The sequence below is a fragment of the Neltuma alba genome, unplaced genomic scaffold (assembly GCF_004799145.2).
Source record: "Neltuma alba isolate B1F8T4 unplaced genomic scaffold, ASM479914v2 tig00010377_pilon, whole genome shotgun sequence".
Taxonomy (NCBI): domain Eukaryota; kingdom Viridiplantae; phylum Streptophyta; class Magnoliopsida; order Fabales; family Fabaceae; genus Neltuma; species Neltuma alba.
The window spans coordinates 422,432-442,392 of NW_021635281.1; the positions used below are offsets into that span (position 1 = coordinate 422,432).

Genomic DNA, 19,961 nt, shown 5'->3' on the forward strand with positions numbered 1-19,961 from the left:
TATAATTAATAATTATTTTTTTGGGCCCAAATAATTGTTAATCAGTAACGATATGATATACATACCCAAATAACCCACATAGAGATGCCTGAAACAGTATGCTCCAAGTCATCTTCGGTCTCTTGTTCCTGCAAATCAATTCACCAAAATGGTCATTAAAGAAGGCCTTCTCTCTTTCTTAAGCGTGTTCTAATGGGGTTTTTGAGAATTTTCTTGGACATTTACCAAATATAAGATCTGCATTACCATTGCAAAAGCTTTACAATTAAACCAAGATCAGCGTTCAAGGGCCAAGAAAAAAAAATGAAAAGAAAAAGACGTTAACCAAATCGGAAACACAGAAACAACAACAACAAATGTAGCAACATAGTACGAAGAATCATCATATCATGTCATTGCCTCAGAATACTGTCTGATAGAAATGAAATGGAATGGATCGACCTTTCCAGAATGAGAGCGAGAGGAGCAACGAAACCGGTGGCGAAGACAAGTCGTTAGGCAATTACGACTCTCAGGTTCATTCCATCGTCGATGGCCAGCTTGTACAAAACATTGACGCCGGCGAATGCCATCTGAGCCACCACCATCAACATCGCCGGCTTCTTCATCATCGCTCTCTTTCAGAAGCACCGCGATCTGCAGCCTCCGGCCCCCCCTGCCGATGTACCTGAATCAGTTCAGGTTAACAACAAAGAGGGCTAGAGAGAGTGAGAGGGAAGTAAGGACTGGGTGTGACGGTAGGAAGGAGAAGAGGGTATTTGTTATGATTTCTAAGGGAAGAAGAAGAAGAAGAAGGGCCACTGCTTGACGCCATCGATTGCGTTTGAAACTGTGGAAAAGGGCTCACAATGGCAACTTCCATTTGACACGTGCTCTTCCACTCATCTTCTGCTCCATTAATCTCTGATCACTCACATGACAACCCTTTAATTTTTTTCTCCATTAACCTCCTCCCTATGTTACTTGTGCACATAAATCAAGAGTGTGCTAATGCATACATCCAAAATACGTACGAATCTTGACCATTTTTCCTGTGTTTGTTCTCTGAGATCCTTTTGGCAGCATTATTTAAATTAGTATGACAAATGTTTTTGAGGTTATCCATCATCATCACACCCCTGACACACATACACAGGCATCTAACATACATATAGAATTTGAGTTTCTGACGTACCTGGAATGTGGATTAGTGCTTCCAATGTCCACACGAAATCTGATCACATAGATGGAGTCAGATTTTTGTTACACAGCGAGTACACCTTGAAGAGAGAATGAGAGAATATGGAGAGGGAGGAGTTGCAGAGACTGCTTCTGTATCTTGCGTTTTCACCCCACGTATGCCTCACTTTGTTATTCAGTTTTTTTTTGGGAAAAAACTGAACGTAAAACTATAAAATTGTTCCCTCCAAAAAGATAAAAGGATTTATTACATATAGCAACCCTTAATCTTTAATTTATTATATTTTGGACTCCAAACCTTATGGGCCTGGTCCTAATCCACTAAGGATGGATCAAGCTAAGTCCAACATCTCCCACTCACCCTTGGTGGATTAGTCATTATGGGTCACTCTCACTCTTTTCTTTCACACTGAGTACTTGTTGTAACCTCATGGGCAAGAGCATCAACCTTTTAGGTGTTCGTACTAGAAATCTCTTTTGCAAGATCAGCACAAGACTATCTTCTTTGTGTAGCTTGTTCTCATAGTTCTTTGTTAAATCTTATTATGCCTCAAATATCCTAGACTTACTTATATACGCTTTCTTATGGCTAATCTAATCCCTCTCAAGTCAATTAAAAACTCAAATTGCCTTTCTCCCATAAATCATTTCAGTATACACCAACCGTTTTCCTAGCATAATACCTTAGATCACATTTATCATGACTATGGGTTATACACTAAAGTAGCAGACACTACAATATATTTCTATGATAATGTCAAAGTAAAAGGACATCAAGGGAAGTATTATACCTTCTAGGGACTCACATAGCAATGATGCAGGGATCTTATCATTTGCTTCCCATTTGCGGATTTATTAAGCACATGTAGTGTGAATCGCATGCTACGGTGTTACTGTCATGTTATAACAACATATGTCAATTTGGAATTTATCATTAGTACTGTATAGACTTAAGTTTAGATACTTCTAGTATCGAAGTCTAAATTCTTCATTCCACTCATTGTCTATGAGATCAATTTGTGAAGAATTTAATGCCTGGCTACAGGCACCATGAATATGAGCATTCATGATTCGATCGATGTACATGTTTTTCTGTTGGATCTCATCTCAACCGGCTACACTTACATTTTAGTTGAGGCGACTTTCGTGTTACTTCTCTACTATATCGGTATTTGTTACTGTTTTACTAGTGAACACAAGTCTCAACCTTGCACACTTTTCTTGAGTGTCAAAGGCGGTTGCTTGTGTGATAGAGCCAACCTCATGAGCTTGTATGACATACTAGACATTGTATACTATTATCCAGAAGTAGGATGGCGATAAAATAATAATTAATATCTATGTGCTTTGTCTTGCTATGATACTTAGGGTTTTTAGTGTAGGCTATGGCTGTGGTATTATCACAATGCACTGATACTGGATTTGTACTCTCATTTCTAAATCCGAGGTGTTCTATGAACTGCTTAAGCCATATTGCCTCTTGAACTGCTGCAGTGTATGTCATAAACTCAGTTTCCATTGGATGTAAGGGAATGTCTGTCTGTTTCTTGCTACTCCAACGTATGGCACCATTGTTCAGCAAGAAAGTGTAACCAGAAGTCAATCTTCACTCATCACCATCTCCACCCAAATCAGCATCAGAATATCCAACTAGATGTAGATTGCTTCCCTGGTAGCACAAAGCATAATTTGATGTGCCCTTCAAGTATCTTAGAATTATCTTCACTGCCTTCTAGTGTCCTTCACCGGGGTTAGCGTGAAATCTACTTACTAATCCAACTACAAAACAAATACTTGGTTTTGTACACATCATTGCGTACGTTAGACCACTAAAAGTGCTAGCATAAGGTACTTTTTTCATTTTCTTCTTGTCTGATTCTGTTTTGGGACACATATCAAGGCTCAGTGTTACTCCTGTAACCACTGGGGTATCTAAGGGATTGCAATCTTTTATATTAAACTACTCAAGAATTTTCTTGATATAATTCTCTTGTGAAAGAGAGAGGATTCTCTTTAAGCGATCTCTTTGGATTTTAGCTCCAAGTATGTACTCTGCTTCTCCATATCTTTCATTTCAAAGTTTGATGATAACCATTTCTTAATAGCTATTACTAAATTTAGATTATTCCTAGCACGTAGTATATCATCTACATATAAGAATAATATCATGAAATTATCGTCAAATAGCTTTATGTAGACATAGTGGTCTTCTTCAATCATTTAAAGTCATAAGAGATTATGGCTTTGCAAAACCTCAAGTACTATTGTCTGGATGACTGTTTTAGTCCATAAATAGATCTTTTTAATTTATAGACTTTGCTTTCCATTCCTTTCTTAATAAAACCTACAGGCTATTGCATATAGAGTTCTTCATTTAGATCACCATCTAGGAAAGCTATTTTTACATCCATTTCATGTAATTCTAAGTCCAAACTATTTACTATTCTCAAAATAAGTCTTATTGAATTGCAACGAACAACAGGTAACAAAGTATCATCATAATCTATACCTTCCTGTTGTATGTACCTCTTTGCTACTAACTGAGCCTTATACTCATCAATTGATCCATCCACTCTTCTTTTTATCTTGAGAACCCATTTGTTCCATCTAGGAAATTTTATTTCCCAGAAATATTGTATCTCTTGATTCAATTTCAATAATAGTTCCATCTTCATTTTTACTAATGAAAACATATCCTTTTAATTGTTCTGAGTATCTTATAAAGATACATTTCTTTCGTTTTGGACCCAATTTCTCATATTTATGAGAATCATTATGGATATACGTAGCTGACCTCCATGGTCTCAGGATACCAAGATCTGGTTTATGTTTTGTCATAACTCATAGGGTGTAGAACTGACTGATTTTGAGGGCACACGATTAAGTATAAAAGTAGTTGTCAGTAAAGCATCACCCGAAAATGAAACTAGGAGGTTCACTTGAGCCATCATTGATCTAACCATGTCTAAGAGTGTTCTATTTCTCCTTTCAGCAACTCCGTTTTGTTGCAGAGTGCCAAAAATTGTTAATTGTGTCATTATTCCTTTATCTTCATAAAGCTATTTGAATTGATTGGACAAGTATTCATGACCTTGATCAGTTCGTAATGCTTTAATTTCATTGTCCATTTGATTCTCTACTTCATTCATATATAATCTAAAGCACTCAAGAGCCTCCGACTTATGTGAGATTAAATAGACATGATCATATCATGAATGGTCATCAATAAAGGTAATAAAATGCCATGCTCCATGCCTCGCCCTCACAATCATGGGACCGCATATATTAGAGTGAATTAAATGCAATGTACTCTCAGCTCTAGTTCCTTTACAAAGGGTTTTCTAGTTGCTTTTCTAGCTAAACAATTCTCACACAAGGACATTTCCATATTAGCGATTTCACCTAGCAAACCATCTTTAGCTAGTTTAACCATTCTATTTTGATTTATATGTCCTAGTCTAGTATGCCAGGTACTCATATCAACGTTACTAGAAGAAGTAGCGAAACAGTCATGTGAGTTAAAATCATAAATAATATCCATGATAAAGAACTTCTTTGAAAGAAAAGCTGAACCATAGAGAGTCAAATTATATTTGCAAGTTTGCCATGAGAGTTAACATTAAAACCATGTTCTAAAAAGCATAAAACAGAAACTAAATTCTGTTCGATATCAGGAGCATGAAGAACATCATGTAAGACCAAGGTTTTTCTGGCACGTAAAGCTAATTTGTAAGTGCTAATGCCTTGCACCTCGATCCTTGAGTTGCTTCCCACATATAGCCACTTGCTTAGATGCGGCAACCGATGGTATTCCGCAAAGGATCCACAATCCCTCGTTACATGGTTTGTTGACCCTGAATCCAAAATCTAAGAAGAACAAACAGATTCGGTTAGAAAAGCAATGCTTAAAACATAGGAAAGATGTGAATTCACATAATTCACTAATACCTTTTCCTGTTCATTTTGCCCAGTGCAATCTCAAGCAAAATGGCCTATTTTCTGGCAGGCATAGCATTTAACCTTCTTAGGTCAAGTTTCTTCTTTTTGTCTCTTTTGTTGCCTTTCTTCTTGAATTGTTTCTTATTCTTTTTGAATTTGGAGTTGCCTTTCTTTCCCTTCTTGTGGAACTTCTTGCCCTTCTTGGAATCAGGCTTTGTGTTAGAAGGTCTTACACCCTCAATGTAATAGGCCTAGCTAGAGAGGATTTGTATGCCTCTAAGCATTCATCTTCTAGTTCAAGATGTTTAGCCACATCACTAAAAGTAACAATACTCTCATTATGAGTGAGATTTACTTTCATGTTTTCCCAGCTAGACAGAAGCAAACTTATCAAGACTTGAACTTGCTGTTCATCAGTCAAAGTATACCCAGCTTCTTTGAGTTCCCTTATCATGTTGGACATCTCCCTTAGGTGTTATTTCATGGGAGTGTTCGCCTTAAGCTTATAGGTATCAAATTTAATCGTCAACCTTCTAAGCTTAATTGTGGACATTCCTCCGAACTTGTATTTTAGAGCTATTCACATTACTTCAGCAAAACTTTTCTTTTAGAGTTGTTCACATTGCTTCAGTAGTATCAAACTTTTCAAACTCACACATGAGATCGTCATCCATGGTGCTCAGTAGAGTGATTCTAGCAATACTGTTTTTCTTCTTCTAAGCTTAGAAGAGCTCTTGATCTCTTTGATGCTGAGCTATATTCCCAGCTTCAGGTTCTTTCATCAGAACAGTTAAGGGATCTAAGGCCTTTTGTTCCTTTAAAATGTATTGTACCTTTCAATGCTAGATATCCCAGCTGTCCCTGTTAAGTTTTTCACCCTTATTTAGTTTAGCTATGATGTTTTTGGTTGCCATTTTCAATTCTGTGACAAAGCTATTCCACATTAAACAAAATTTTGTTCCCTATATGAGAACAAATAAACAAAATTGAAGGACATTTAAATAACTATACAATATTAATATAGTATATAATGTCTTGTACTTATATTATTCTTGACAGGTAAATAATGACAATATTAAGTCTACGATCAAGAGCGTACATTTGTACCTCCCATCACATAGATTCCAACATCATCATTGGATTCTATCAAGAATTTTAAATATAATCACTTTATAATAAACATATAACTTTTAGAAGACTTATCTCCTAAAAGCTCCCACTCAAGAAAGACATGTCAATAAAAGTAAAAAAACATTAAACAAATTTATACATAAGTCAAATCATAACATTAAAAGCATTACAAGGAACATTGTCTTTTCCCAAAGAAACCATGAAATAAAATTAAAAAATATCATAAGAAAGTCAAATGTCTATACAAAAATCTATAAGAGTCTTTCTAAGCTTAGGTGATTTGATGCAATTCTTAATTACTATATTTACAGCCCATACCCAATTATCCTTCAGTTTCCACTCCTTCTTTATAGGTTTAACTTATTTATGAAATATCGTCATGACATTTGCGTAAAAGTTAATGCTTGCAGAGTTGTACATACTTATAACATATCTTTTAAGAACTCCATTTATGTCTTTGGCAATTTTTATTCTTCTTGGATCATACTTGGTTATCCTTCTTCCCAGAGTAGGGGTAAGTAATTGATTCACTTCTTCGTCCTCTTCAAGAGGTCCACAAGGATAGGAAGCTTTTGAATTTGGTCTAAAATCAATATAAGCTTCTTAGAGCTGTGGCTGAGGGTCCACAAGACCATGCTTAGGAAGGTCATTTTCCTCAGGATCCTTTTCTGGATCTATCTCAAGGTCCTCGTCAGTGTCCATTTATCTCTAGATCCTCCTCAAGATCTATCTCTAGGTCCTCTTTAGGGTCCATCTCTAGCTCCTCTTCAGAGTCTTCACTTGACAGTTCGTATTGCAGAAGCTCATCATTCATGTATTTATGCTAAACAAACCGTAAGAATGAGTTTCAGTGTCTAATGAAGCCTCTTGCTTCATTTTTACCTAGAATAAAAATAATTTTAAATTAAAATTTAATTTTAAAATATTTTTAAAACATAAAATAATAAAAAAACACCAAAAAACTCAAAAATATATCCCAAGTTGCCCTTCAAAATAGGAAAATTATGTATCATAATAAAGTTCATGAATTTAGGGATTTTTAGAGAAAAACCGCACCTCAAAAGGAGGTCTAACCCGCCTACACACACTCCAAGAAAAATAAATACTGAAAAAAAAAGGACAACCCTACTCTCAATATCGACGCATGAACTTCACACACCGCCTTGGAGTTCACCGGCGGCAACATGCACCAGGCCTTCTGCTTCCACGCACTATGCCCTTCCAGGTGGCAGCATCCACGTGTCAAGCAGTCTTGCTATGTGGCAGTTCGGCCTTTTTATTTTTATTTATTTATTTATTGTTAAATCCTCTTTTTTTTCTTTTTTCTTTTTAAATTTATTTTATAAAACCCTTTTTTTTTTGTTTTGAGCCAGAACCTTTCTTGGGCCTAAAAGATATGGGCTTCTAGGATTTTTTTTACTCAAAAATGGACCTACCTCCCTTTTTTTTTAAAGAAAAAAATCGATAGTGATCAAAACGACACTGTTTTGATCACTGTTTCTCGCCTTCAACCTCCAATACGGTTATGGGTCAGGTTTGTTGGACCCGAATCTTTGAACCCTCATATCTTCGCCATTCGAACTCCAATTTGCATGTTCTTAGTGTCATTTTCTTCATCTTTTCGAGCTCTACGCAATGGGATAATTTTTGAAGCCTAAGAGCTTAATTTTCAAGACACCAAAAAATGAAAACATTAACTGTTCAAAAAACAAAACTTATAGATTATGAGTTTCATGCTTCCAAACCTACGTTTTTACTGTTTTTCAAATGTTTTCAATTGTTTTCGATCATCTCCTATACAGATTACTAACATATAATAGTTGGAGACAAATATCTATAAACTGACAGTCATGGAAGCAATGAGAGACATAAAATAACATAGATACATCTAAATATTGGATATAAAGAGAGGATTTGCATAATATTTGAGAGCAAATCACTTGAGGTAGATTGGAATGCAAACATGAAGCACACCCAAAGAAAACATAAACAAGCAGAGGAAGAAATTAAGCAAGGCCACAGGAAACAAATATAATGCTCTGACACCATTGTGAGTTTCTGGCGTACCTGGAATGTAGATTAGTGCTTCCAATGCCCACACAAAATGTAGACGAAGTCATATTTTTGTTATACAGCAAGTACACCTTGAAGAGAGAATGAGAGAATATGGAGAGGGAGGAGTTGCAGAGATTGCTTTTGTATCTTGCGTTTTCACCCCACATATGCCTCACTTTGTTATCCAGTTTTTTTTTTTTTGAAAAAAATGAACATAAAACTGTAAAACTATTCCCTCCAAAAAAATAAAAGGGTTTATTATAGATAGCAATCCTTAATTTTTAATTTGTTATATTTTGGACCCTAAATCTTATGAGCTTGGGTCTCATCTACCAAGGGTGGATCAGGCTAGGTCCAACAGAATTAATTGTTTTTAAAAAAATTGCATTTATATCAATATATGTTGAAAATATTAGAGGTATATAAAAGCAAAATTGTGCATGCTTCCATGAATTGTATGGTTAAAACAATATGTATAAAGGTTGAGGAGAATTGTGTATCGTTTATGATATGTAAATAATATGGCTCTCTTAACCCTTACAAATTCATACTAATTTAACACATTTTCCTATATCTTTAGATTGCCACGGCCAACTAAAGTAGAGAATTATCTCCCTCGTGCATCCATGGCTCGACTTATACAAAACTGAAACTGTTTGTTTTGCTGATAGAACTGAGGGTACACTTACATATCCAGTTCCCTTTGACTTTGGCCGTAATTCTGTGACGAGAAGGCAATGAAGAGGGCATTTAATTTTTGTGCTAGCTAGGTTTTGGTGATATGTGAGAGTACGTAGAAAACAAAGGATTTATTGAAGCTTTGAAGTTTTTTGTTTTTTTGGGGGGGGGGGGAGGAAGTAGAAAGAGGGTCTTTATGGAGAGCTTGATGGGCACAAAAAAGTGGAGGTATTTATGGCGGAAACGAAATTACAACTTTCAAAGGAAGAAGAAGGGAAGTGCTGTTGTTTCCCATGTGATGACATCATCCGTTGCGTATGGACTGTGGAAAAAGGCTCACCTGCTTGATGATATGCCTGTGCTCTTCGGATCTTCTTCCACTCCATTTGTAGGAGAAAAAATTTGTTCCTGAGTATAATTCCTTATAGGGTAATTAATGAGGAGAATTGTGATTTTATTTAAAGTTTATGTTATATATAGTGTAGTAATCAAGATATTCAATTAAACTAGAGTCAATTACTAATACCTTTCTCGGCCTTTTGGCTAAGATCAGTGTAAATTACTCTTTATTTCACTTAACTTTAGGTTTAGTTTAAAATATGGGGAATATAATAATACGGTCGATTTGGTGGCAACAAATAACAAGACGGTCCAGTTAATTAATTTCATTAACATAATCAAAAAATCATACAAAAGTAACTTTTCAGGTTTGAAGACGAAGTACTTAATTTTTTTAAGCTCTCGACCAACTTGGAGCCAACTTAAGTTACATGTTTTTTTTTTGGCCACAAGTTACCCGTTTTTCTTAATCATAATAAGTGTAACATCCTATATTGAAGACTTAGAAAACAAGAAATAATTATAATTTATTCACAATAATATTATAATATTAAAATAATTATAATACACCACATTTTTTATTAATTATAATTTAATTACTATAGTAACTAGAATTTATAATAACGAAATTCCTTGAATATTAGAATAATTACGTCATAATAATGTTATAATAATAAATACTATCAAACTTAAATTCTCTTGCTCTGTATGTGAGAGAGTTGGATTTAAAATGTCTAAAGTGTTTAAATTATTTGAATCTTAGTTTAATCCTTTCAAGCACGCTTGAATAATTAATTATCATGTACACGAATCTTTCTAGGCATATTTGAGTGCCCAAGTACAATGAAGGCAGGGCCAATTCAAATTGAGAGATTTTAAAAAACAATGGCTTGCAAAATGTAGATAATATCAACGGTTAAGATACAAATCTATTCAATTCGTTGAGCATTTACGAAATAGGCACTTGGCATCACAAATTTTGTTTGGATGTAAAAATACATATGAACTTTTCTAAACAAAGAATAAAATGTCTTTTTGGTTAACGGTGGCAATCATCCATTTTACTTTTAATTTGATGAGTCCCACTTTGTTTCGTAATTAAGCAACCCCCCACAACATGATGAGCTAATATTTGAATCTCCTACAATTAATGTTTGATAGTACCTCAAATAGAATCGCATTCATAGTCTAATAGTATAAGGTTTTATTTGATTAGACTTGATCAAGTTTTAATCGTATGCCATGCTTAGTATTAACATATATTATTGTATAACTATATAATGACATTGTACATGTATAGAAAAATTAACTTGTTGAAAAAAATCTTCATTTAAAATTAAATAAATTCATTTAAAACTGTTATGTTATATTCATTTTTATGGAAAAAGATTTCTTTTAGTATGAAAATAATGGTGATGGCTGGTAACGTTGTCCAACAGTGGTCAATGAGCGATGGCAACAATAGTGGTCAGTGACGATAATGACTGATAATGGTGATAGCGGTGCAGCGACTAATGATGATGGTGGTAAACAATGAGGCAATGATTGGAGTCATGACGATGGTTCCATGGCAACGGTTGGGGTTATCTAAAAGCAAACCCGTCTGAAACCGGAATGTTTGGGCCCGGGTCGGAATTCAGGTTTTAGGAAACTGGATGCTGTTTAACATTTGATCTTAACATATAGATCTTAACCCATAATTACATTCTATATATGGGACTAAAGTTTAGCATAATTGAACATGCTTTTGACATATTTCAAACACATTTGTACTTTTCCTCTAAACCATCACAAAAAGGATACTACTTCTGATCCTTAATGCATGAGCTAATTGATTAATTTGAGTAGATTAAAAAAATTAGTTAATTATTTGTAATATATATATATATATATATTGTCTTTCTTAAAGTATTCTTATTAATTAAGTATATTGGCTAGAACTAGTATTACTACAAGGACTATCTTGAAAAAAAAAAATATGAAAGACAAAGTAAATTAGGATCTTATATGTAAGACCAAAATAAAAATCAAATGAGCTTTTATATTAACGAATGGAAGAGGTAATATATGATAATTAAGTGCTGAGGCTCCTGGATTAATAACAAGGCCGCGGTTTAAAACCGTGCGATTATAAACAAATGACACTAAATTCAAGTGCAGCTTTGATGATTATCTTTTCTTGTGTTACAAGATTCCCTCCCTAACATTTGAAATATGAGTATATTGTTTAGTGGGTACACGTCAAAACATTGAATCCCTTGTTTGAGATGAAAATTTGGCATAACTGACCGTGCTTTTCAATAGATAATTAATCAATTTACCCTCAGAGATAAATTGTTATTATTTCTGGATCTTTGCATATAGATCGCAGCATATATAATTAAGTTCCTTCCATATTTAGGATCACAAATCAACATAATTGATCAAGCTTTTCGCATATACTCCAAACACCATTTTCTTTTACCCCTCTCTAAACAACCAAAAAAGAGCGGAGGCCTTTGTAAAAGGATCACATAGGCGGCTTCATCATGTGGGTTCAATACCTTTTATATTCATCAAGCCATTATATTGCATTATACTACTTCACTGGCAATTTTTGATGAATGTTTGAATTATCACGATCATTAACCAATTCAACCTCAGGATTGTTGCTACTAGGGTTGCTTTTATCATCTGTTGATGATCTCACAAGGATTTCAGGAAGGCTACTGTGTGATGGAATAAGTTGTTTCATGTTCTTCATCTCTTTGCCTTTTCCCCATAGAACCATATATAGTCCACACACTATTAACAACCCTCCTATTATGCTGCAAATTTTCAATGATACAAAGTGAGTCGTTTAAACATATACAAGTCAAATATAATGTGCATGTGCAATTCTGTATGCTACTTAATTGTATGTACATGGCCAAAAGAGATTTCAAAATTCACTTTAGAAAATAAGGTTAAGGTGCACTTCGCACCTCAAAATATTTTCTCAAGTGCATCAAGTACTGTGAAGTATTTTAGGTGCATCTAGTATTTCAAAAAAAAATTTTGTATATCCAGCACCAAAGCAAAACATATATATATATTTTAGGATGTTAGACGTACTTAAAAAATATTTTTAAATATTTGATGTACCTGAAAAAATATTTCAGGGTTCTGGATACACCTTAACTCTAAAAAATAAAATAAAATATTAAAAAATTGTATATTACTGCAAGAAAAGGAATTTAAGTGACGATTTTCATTACCATCCTATTTTAGTGCCGTTAGAATTTAAAAGAGTCACCACTGAAATATACTATTTTTGGTGATGACTCTCATTATGAGGTAGAAAACTTTTAGCGACAGCTATTAAGGTAGGAACTTTAAGGTGACAACAAATTGGCATCGAAAGTCAATTTTTTCTTGTGGTGTATATATGAGCGTGTGTGCATGGATGTGGAGAGAAAGCATACCTTCCAAGATATAGATTCTCATCCAACATAAAGGAACCAGCTAGAGCCACAAAGACAAGGAGAAGAGGATTAAAAGCGGCCACATAAAGAGGGCCTTTCATGTCCACACACCATGCCATTACCACCACCATTATTCCAGAGACGATAATTCCCTACATTCATTGTCAAAATTGATGAGAACAAAAAATTGGAATTTAACCAAAAATGAAATATAAAATTCATAAAGAACAACATTTGGTTTTACAAGTTATGAAACAATCATTCATCAAATTTCGTACCGCATAGGCCACCGTAAGAAGCCTAACATCCCAACCAAACTTCCATTGATTCAAGTCACTCTCGAAAGCAAAAGCGAACGCAGTTGATAAGATTGCTGCCATGAAACTCATTAGAGCTGTGCTTGAGTAATAACATGGGTAAGTCTTGCTCATCTTAGCCTGTATTAATTGCAAGAACCAAAATAAGCTTAATACAAGTAGATAATTAATTAATTAAATGAGTTTAATTAGTTTAATTAATGTAATAATGTTCAGAGAAAAGACCTGAATGATAAGCCATAAAGCATAAGTGGCACTGCTTCCAAGAGAACAAAGGGCACTCAAGAGAGCCTTAATACCAGAGGGAGCCAGTGATGATGCCGCGTGTCCCTCACGATAATGCATGAGGGTGACGTGGAAGGAGCCCGTCTTTATTTTTGTGCCTTTGAAGAATGTTAGAACCATGGCCCCTCCAATTGCCACTAGTGTTCCAATCATCTTCCCTTGTCCTGCTACTGTTCTTAAACTCAGCCTCTCCAATCTGAATACAAATCATTTTCAGTTTTCATTTCCAAAAGATAATAATGAAAAAAACTATAAATTTAATAAGGGTTAAGTTACATCCAATACCCTAAAATATTTTCTCATGTGCATCCAGTACATTAAAATATTTTTTTGAATATGTCCAGTATTTTGAAATATTTTTTAGTGCATCCAATATTAAGGTAAAAAAAAAAATTTAGGATGCTAGATACATTTGAAAAATATTTCAAGATACTGAATACACCACAAAATATTTTAAGGTGTTGGATACACTTGATCATATACTTTGAGGTGTTGAATATAACTTAATCCATTTAACAAAGAAACAAATTCATGGAAACTCACCCGAAGGAGGCAGCCATGAGAAAGGTAATGGCTGGAGTAAGATTGGCCATTGTCGAAGCAAATGTTGCAGAAGTTAAAGCCAATGATTCCAAGTATAAGTTTTGTGACATAACTCCCCTACGCAATAATTAATATCGTAATATCAGTTAATTTATGTTACTTTTCTCACTCCTCTTCTTTTTTTAATCATTAAATTAATATTTTAATGGTTAAAATTTAAATCTTTTTAAAACTATAATAAAAATATTAAATTTTAAAAATAAAAAAATATAATTACAAACTCTATTAAAAATTAATTTTAATGGTTTGAAAATGCACTAAATATCTTTAAATTTTTTATAAATAGTTTATAAAAATTAAAATCTCAACCATTGAAATATGTTAATCCAATAGTTAAAAAAGAAAAAGGAGCGAAGAGAATAGGAAGGAAAAAGGAGAAGTTTGAAACCGCTAATAATACATTATCTGAATAATTATGTATAGAAAGAATAATGTAATGGAAGTATATTGATTGTCACGTAATTATACATGGGAATAATAATAAAAAATTTGGAATAAGTAATTAGCTATTTATAGAAAGAGTCTATCAGATGCGCAATCGTTTGGACTTGATTGGGAAAAAGTAAAATAATATGTCCACCTTTTCTTTTAAAAACAAAAAAGAAAAGAAAAAGATTACTTTGAATGGTAGGTGACAGAGAGAAGCAATATAAAAGGATATAATTAATTAATTTGAGGTCTAGAAAATACTTCATATTTCATGGAAAGGTGGTGAAAGAGTCATGTATCACTACGATTATATTTATATGCCTTTTCAACATCATGAAAAAGGAGAAAATAGCGACAGTTCAGTTATCAATTTCTTTTTTTCCTTTTCTTTTAATTTTAATTGACACTCTTATCATTAAAAGGAATATATATTAAACTAGTTATTTCCTCATAGCATTGTTAACAAGTCACTTCGAACATTTTGCGCCTGAAATTAAGGATAGGCTATAAACGTATTAACCGTGTCCAAAATTAATTAAAAAAAATCCTTATTATACTCATTTTTTGAAAAGTTAAAGAGCCAAACTAAATAAACATTAACCATCGATATTGAACGAGAGCAATATCACAAAAATGTAATAATATTCCATGCGGTGCTTTATAAAAAAGGACAAAAAATCTGTTCTCCAAATATCTTATAAAAAGAATGGGATCATAGGAGGAAATGTTAGCTTATAATCAGAGAAACACGCCACATAATTATCAATTATTTTTATTTATGGCCTGAACATTGTTAATTATTAATGATATGATACGTACCCAAATAACCCGCATAGAAATGCCTGAAACATCATGCTCCAAGTCATCTTTGGTCTTTTGTTCCTGCAAATAATTATTAACCATAAATACAAGTCATTTGATGGGGAAAAATTAATACTTATTTTTTCTTTTTATAATATTTCATTGAACCGCAAAGCTTTTAAATTAAAGTTTGTGTAGGTGTGTAATCATTTTCCTCAATGATGATATCTCGCCTTCCAATAAGGACATTGGCAAAGAAATTTGAATCGGCAACCATGTAGGTTATGAGCTAATTCAATAGACAAACTATTGTTGGATTTTGATAAATATCTCTACCACTACTATGTTACTATGTTGTGAGTTTCTCATGAACACTGATGGATCTTCCATGGAAGTCAGGTTTTATTTTTGATGCTCTAATAAGGATTTTATAACCATGACTTTAAAAGAAAAGCATATATTACATGCATGCAGTAAAAATAATTTTCTTGCATTGTAAAGTTAGAAATACCCATAAGAGATAATTAAGACAACCTCAGACCAAACCATGTACCATGTGTGTGTGTAAAAGAAATTAATGAATAAACCTTTCGAGAAAGAAAGCGAGAGGAGCGATGAAAACAGTGGCGAACATATAGCGATAAGCAATGACGATTCTGAGGTTCATGCCGTCGTTGACGGCAAGCTTGTACAGAACATTGATGCCGGCGTATGTCAGCTGAAGAACCACCATTAGCATCACCGGCTTCAACCCCTCAACCACTTTACAAACTTCTCCCATCTTCATCATCGTTGATAACTGTCAGAACCACCACGTGCTGCGGCGGCGCCACCGACTGCCTTTACAAATACTTAGGGTAGAGTGTGAGAGGGGAAGAGAGAGGGAAGTGGAATCACAGGGCGTAGTGTGGGTGGAAGGTGAAGGCGGCATTTATGGAAGAAAGGAAGGAGGAGGAAGAACGGAAGTGGTGTTGTTTCCTACGTCACGTTATCGATTGTGTTTATTACAATACTTGCGTGACATGGACATGCCCTTCTGAAATATTATCCGGAAAATTTTCATTTAATTAATATTATAGAGTCTGGACAAATTTAACCTAAAAATAAGAAATAAATTATATCGTGTTATAAATAAAGAAGAAATAGAGAAGAATAATAGAAAAGAAGAGAGGATCAACAAGAAAGAATATTTCTCATTTCATGCAAGAGTGCTCAATACATTATACATGACCTCTATTTATAGGCACAGTTTTACATCTTTGATAGAATCTACAGATTACATAATAATAGGATATAATTGTAAGATATAGAGATAATAGGAGACATCGGAGATTATAGGAGATATATGGATATCGACAAAGATATTATTAGATTCATAACACTCCCCTTTAGATGTCCAATATATATGAATGTGCCTCGTTAAAAAATATCAACTAGAAAAAACCATGTGGGACAAAAACCTAACAGAAGAAAAAGAATGCATTATTCATTGATATACTATACAATGCTGCCTCATTAAAAACTTTGTTTGGAAAACCCAGTGGGACATAATCATAGATAAGGAAAAAAGAGTACAGCATATATCAACTCCCCCTCTTGCCAACATTAGTTGACATCTTCGAGCTTGCAAAGTTTAATATAACAAACAAGCCTTCCAAATATTGTAGTGAGATAAAAACATCAAATATTAATTTCATAATTTTCTAAAAATCACAAGACAAATAGTCCTTTTTATGGTTTACTCACAAGTGGATGATACTGTAATCTCTCAATATGAATACTTTATCTACATAGCTTAGTAAGATTAGTCTTGGATACCTTCAAATAAAATAACATCACATCCACAATACCCTTAAAGTAATGAAGAATGTTTTTAACTTCTCTCCATCATCTTTTTGTTGATGAAAAATTATATCATACTGATTAACAAATGATATATCAGGTTTTGTGTGGCTAGATAGATACATATGTGCTCTAGTGACACTAAAATATGGTACTTCTAGACTAAGTATTTATTCATCACTTTCTAGATGTCTAAATAGATCTTTAGTCCACATTTAAAGATCGTACAGCTATCGGGGCACATAATAGTGTGGCTTAATTATCTACATAATGGATGTGACTTATCCATATTCATTCTTCTCAAAACTTTCATTTCAGATTATTTCTTTAAGTATTTTGTAGCTTTTGAGAACTCATCAGGAGTTTCGATGCTATCATCATAAATAATACTAATAACAAACTGATTTTAAATCTTTTCACAGATGGACAAGTTTGAATATGTTTTCATCATTTCTTCAGTCGATATTAACCACATATGCATCCTATAGAGACTTAATTGAGTAGTATTCTTGAGGACATAATTGTATGCTTCTAGAAATTTTAATCCTTCTGGAATTCACATATAATTTAACTATAGAGTGAGTCATACGTTATAATTATATATTTCCAAGATGCACATAAAAATACTTCATTTATTACTAAATTGCTAGATTGATAAGACATATAATTTAATCCACCACAAGACTTTATTTCTCCTTTTATTGTACAAATGCCTATTTACATGAGATATACTAGTATTACACTTCAAATGCTTGGGCTAGAGATACATAAATCCCTATTATATTGCATCTTTTCTTTTTTGTTGACCAACCATTTTTCTATCTATATCTTCTTACAGATTTATATATAAGATCCTCATTTGATCACGTGGTATCATCAGTAAAATTATTGTCGACAATTTTATTCCTTTATCAGTCCTCTTTTCTTTTATGACACAACATATCCAGATCATTTTATTATTTTTAGACACTTAAGCCTCTTCAAGGGTCAAATAGTTGTCTTAACCTTTTTTTTTGTAATTCATGCCTCCTTAACATGATCATCATTATCATTTGCTCCTTTTTCTTTTCTTTTGGAATCGATCATACTCTCATACTTTTAGCATGTTTTAAAATATAAGAACACTTTTAGCTGGATTGTAAGAATTAAAAATTCTCATTTGGGTCAATAATTGCATCTGGTATATATTAGTAATATTTTATGAATGTAATACTTTATGAACTTCTAGTTCATACTACTATATTTGAGGATCTACATTTGATAGTGAAAATACACTTTGTGTTCTCTTTTTTAGCTATACATTTTCTCCCCCTCATATTGGAAACATGGAGTGTAAGTCTCCCAAATTCATAAGTCTCCTTTAGAAACATTATTTTGTTTCATTTAGAAACAAACAAGAATAAGGAGATTCTTATCCAACATTGATCGCAACTTTACTTTTAATATCCATATATATATATATATGCATTATTGTAGTGAAATGATAGATATTGCATATTCTAAGATAGAAAATGTCTGGCTTCTTACCAAAAGCCAACTATAATGAGAGAATTCACAATACATTGTTGGCTTGATGCATTTATATGCAAAAATACATAAAATCAATCATCCCAATAGTCAAACGGGAATTATGTTCCCAAACTCTGGTCTATCGACTTATGAAGGCTTTTACTAAGTATATAATCATCAAAAACATGAGAAACAATCACTAGCAATTTCAATGCGAATCATATTGATTTTATGATCAGAAACTTATGTACCCAATGCAATTATTTGAATATGTTTGCAAACTTCAGGCTACAAGCTGATTATAAACACCTGTGACCATTTCATAGATGCATCTTTCACTCATAAGGTATTAATTTGGTCCATATGTGTCTAAATGGGCTTAGATATAAACTTGATACATTATAAATCTGTACAGATTTGATTTTGAGCATAGCTAATGATGTTCTCTTATTTAGTTCTTTTGAAAACAAATAGTATATAAAAATTATTGAATTATGTACCATTTTTAAAGAATCTTCTAGCTTTTTAATAAATGACAATGCACATTTTTCATGATATTTTGCATCATTATGATCCAGAATGATTTGACCTATCATGCTAAACTATAAATGCAAAAACTTCTGGTTTATTATAAAATCATTCTCAATTATTAGTAAACTTCTTGTTACCATGTCATATTATTCATTTTTCACCTTAATATTTCACAAGGAATATATTATCAATTATGGATTTTATTTTTAGGATAATAAATCGTGATATACCTCTTCTAGAGCCTTATTTTTTATCTTTTACTCAATGATAAAAACTTGTGCACTCATGAAGGGTCGAGCGTCAGTAACTCTTCTGGAACCTTTTTCAAAAAGGAATATGAGATATAAGGAATGACATGAACATTAATTATAACAAATTTCATCCAGCATGATTCACACTTGTATTCTAACAATCTCGCCCTCAAGTGTGAGTCATATGAACATTTTGCTTATTTTTATGTTTCAAATAGAGTGAATAACATATAGTAGACTAATAACATATTTTTGACTTGGAAATTCAAGTGCTTCCTGATTTAGATATAATCATGGATTTCAATCCAATTGAGCTATCATTTTAAGACCTTTTGATGAACAAATATTCTGATATATATGTTTGTAGGTCATAATTTTCATTATCAATTCCTTTTCTGCCCACAAAGAATGGAGGAATTACATTAGTTGTTTAAGAACTATATTGACTTTGTTATTAGTTCTTCAGGAACTATATTAACCTTTTGTTATTAGTTCTTCTAGAACTATATAAATTTTTTTATTGTTGTTCGCTGATTAGCTAAACCGCAAGCGGACAGGTCGCAAGTAATATAAAAAGTATTGTTTCCTCAGAGATTAAGGCTAGATGAGTTAAAAATCATAGTTGTGTT

The 19,961-nt window shown here is 33.1% G+C and overlaps 1 protein-coding gene across 1 annotated transcript; it reads right to left on the bottom strand.

The window, feature by feature from the left end:
- Positions 1–11,582: 11,582 nt before the first annotated feature.
- On the bottom strand, positions 11,583–16,086 carry LOC114756234 (WAT1-related protein At1g68170-like). Its single transcript, XM_028945167.1, has 7 exons — positions 15,787–16,086; positions 15,218–15,280; positions 13,910–14,026; positions 13,307–13,562; positions 13,043–13,201; positions 12,765–12,916; positions 11,583–12,128 (listed from the first exon to the last, which is right to left on the bottom strand). Exons 1-7 carry the CDS (start codon positions 15,987–15,989, stop codon positions 11,900–11,902), a joined length of 1,179 nt encoding a protein of 392 aa, XP_028801000.1. The 5' UTR covers positions 15,990–16,086; the 3' UTR covers positions 11,583–11,899.
- Between the last annotated feature and the right edge of the window lie 3,875 nt (positions 16,087–19,961).

Excerpts from the sequence above, each read along its gene's own strand:
- LOC114756234 (XM_028945167.1), bottom strand. The coding sequence starts at position 15,989 with ATGATGAAGATGGGAGAAGTTTGTAAAGTGGTTGAGGGGTTGAAGCCG. Across the intron at positions 14,027-15,217 it reads TTTCTATGCGGGTTATTTGG|GGGAGTTATGTCACAAAACT; the intron begins GTACGTATCATA and ends ATTATTGCGTAG. Across the intron at positions 12,917-13,042 it reads TTCTTACGGTGGCCTATGCG|GGAATTATCGTCTCTGGAAT; the intron begins GTACGAAATTTG and ends CAATGAATGTAG.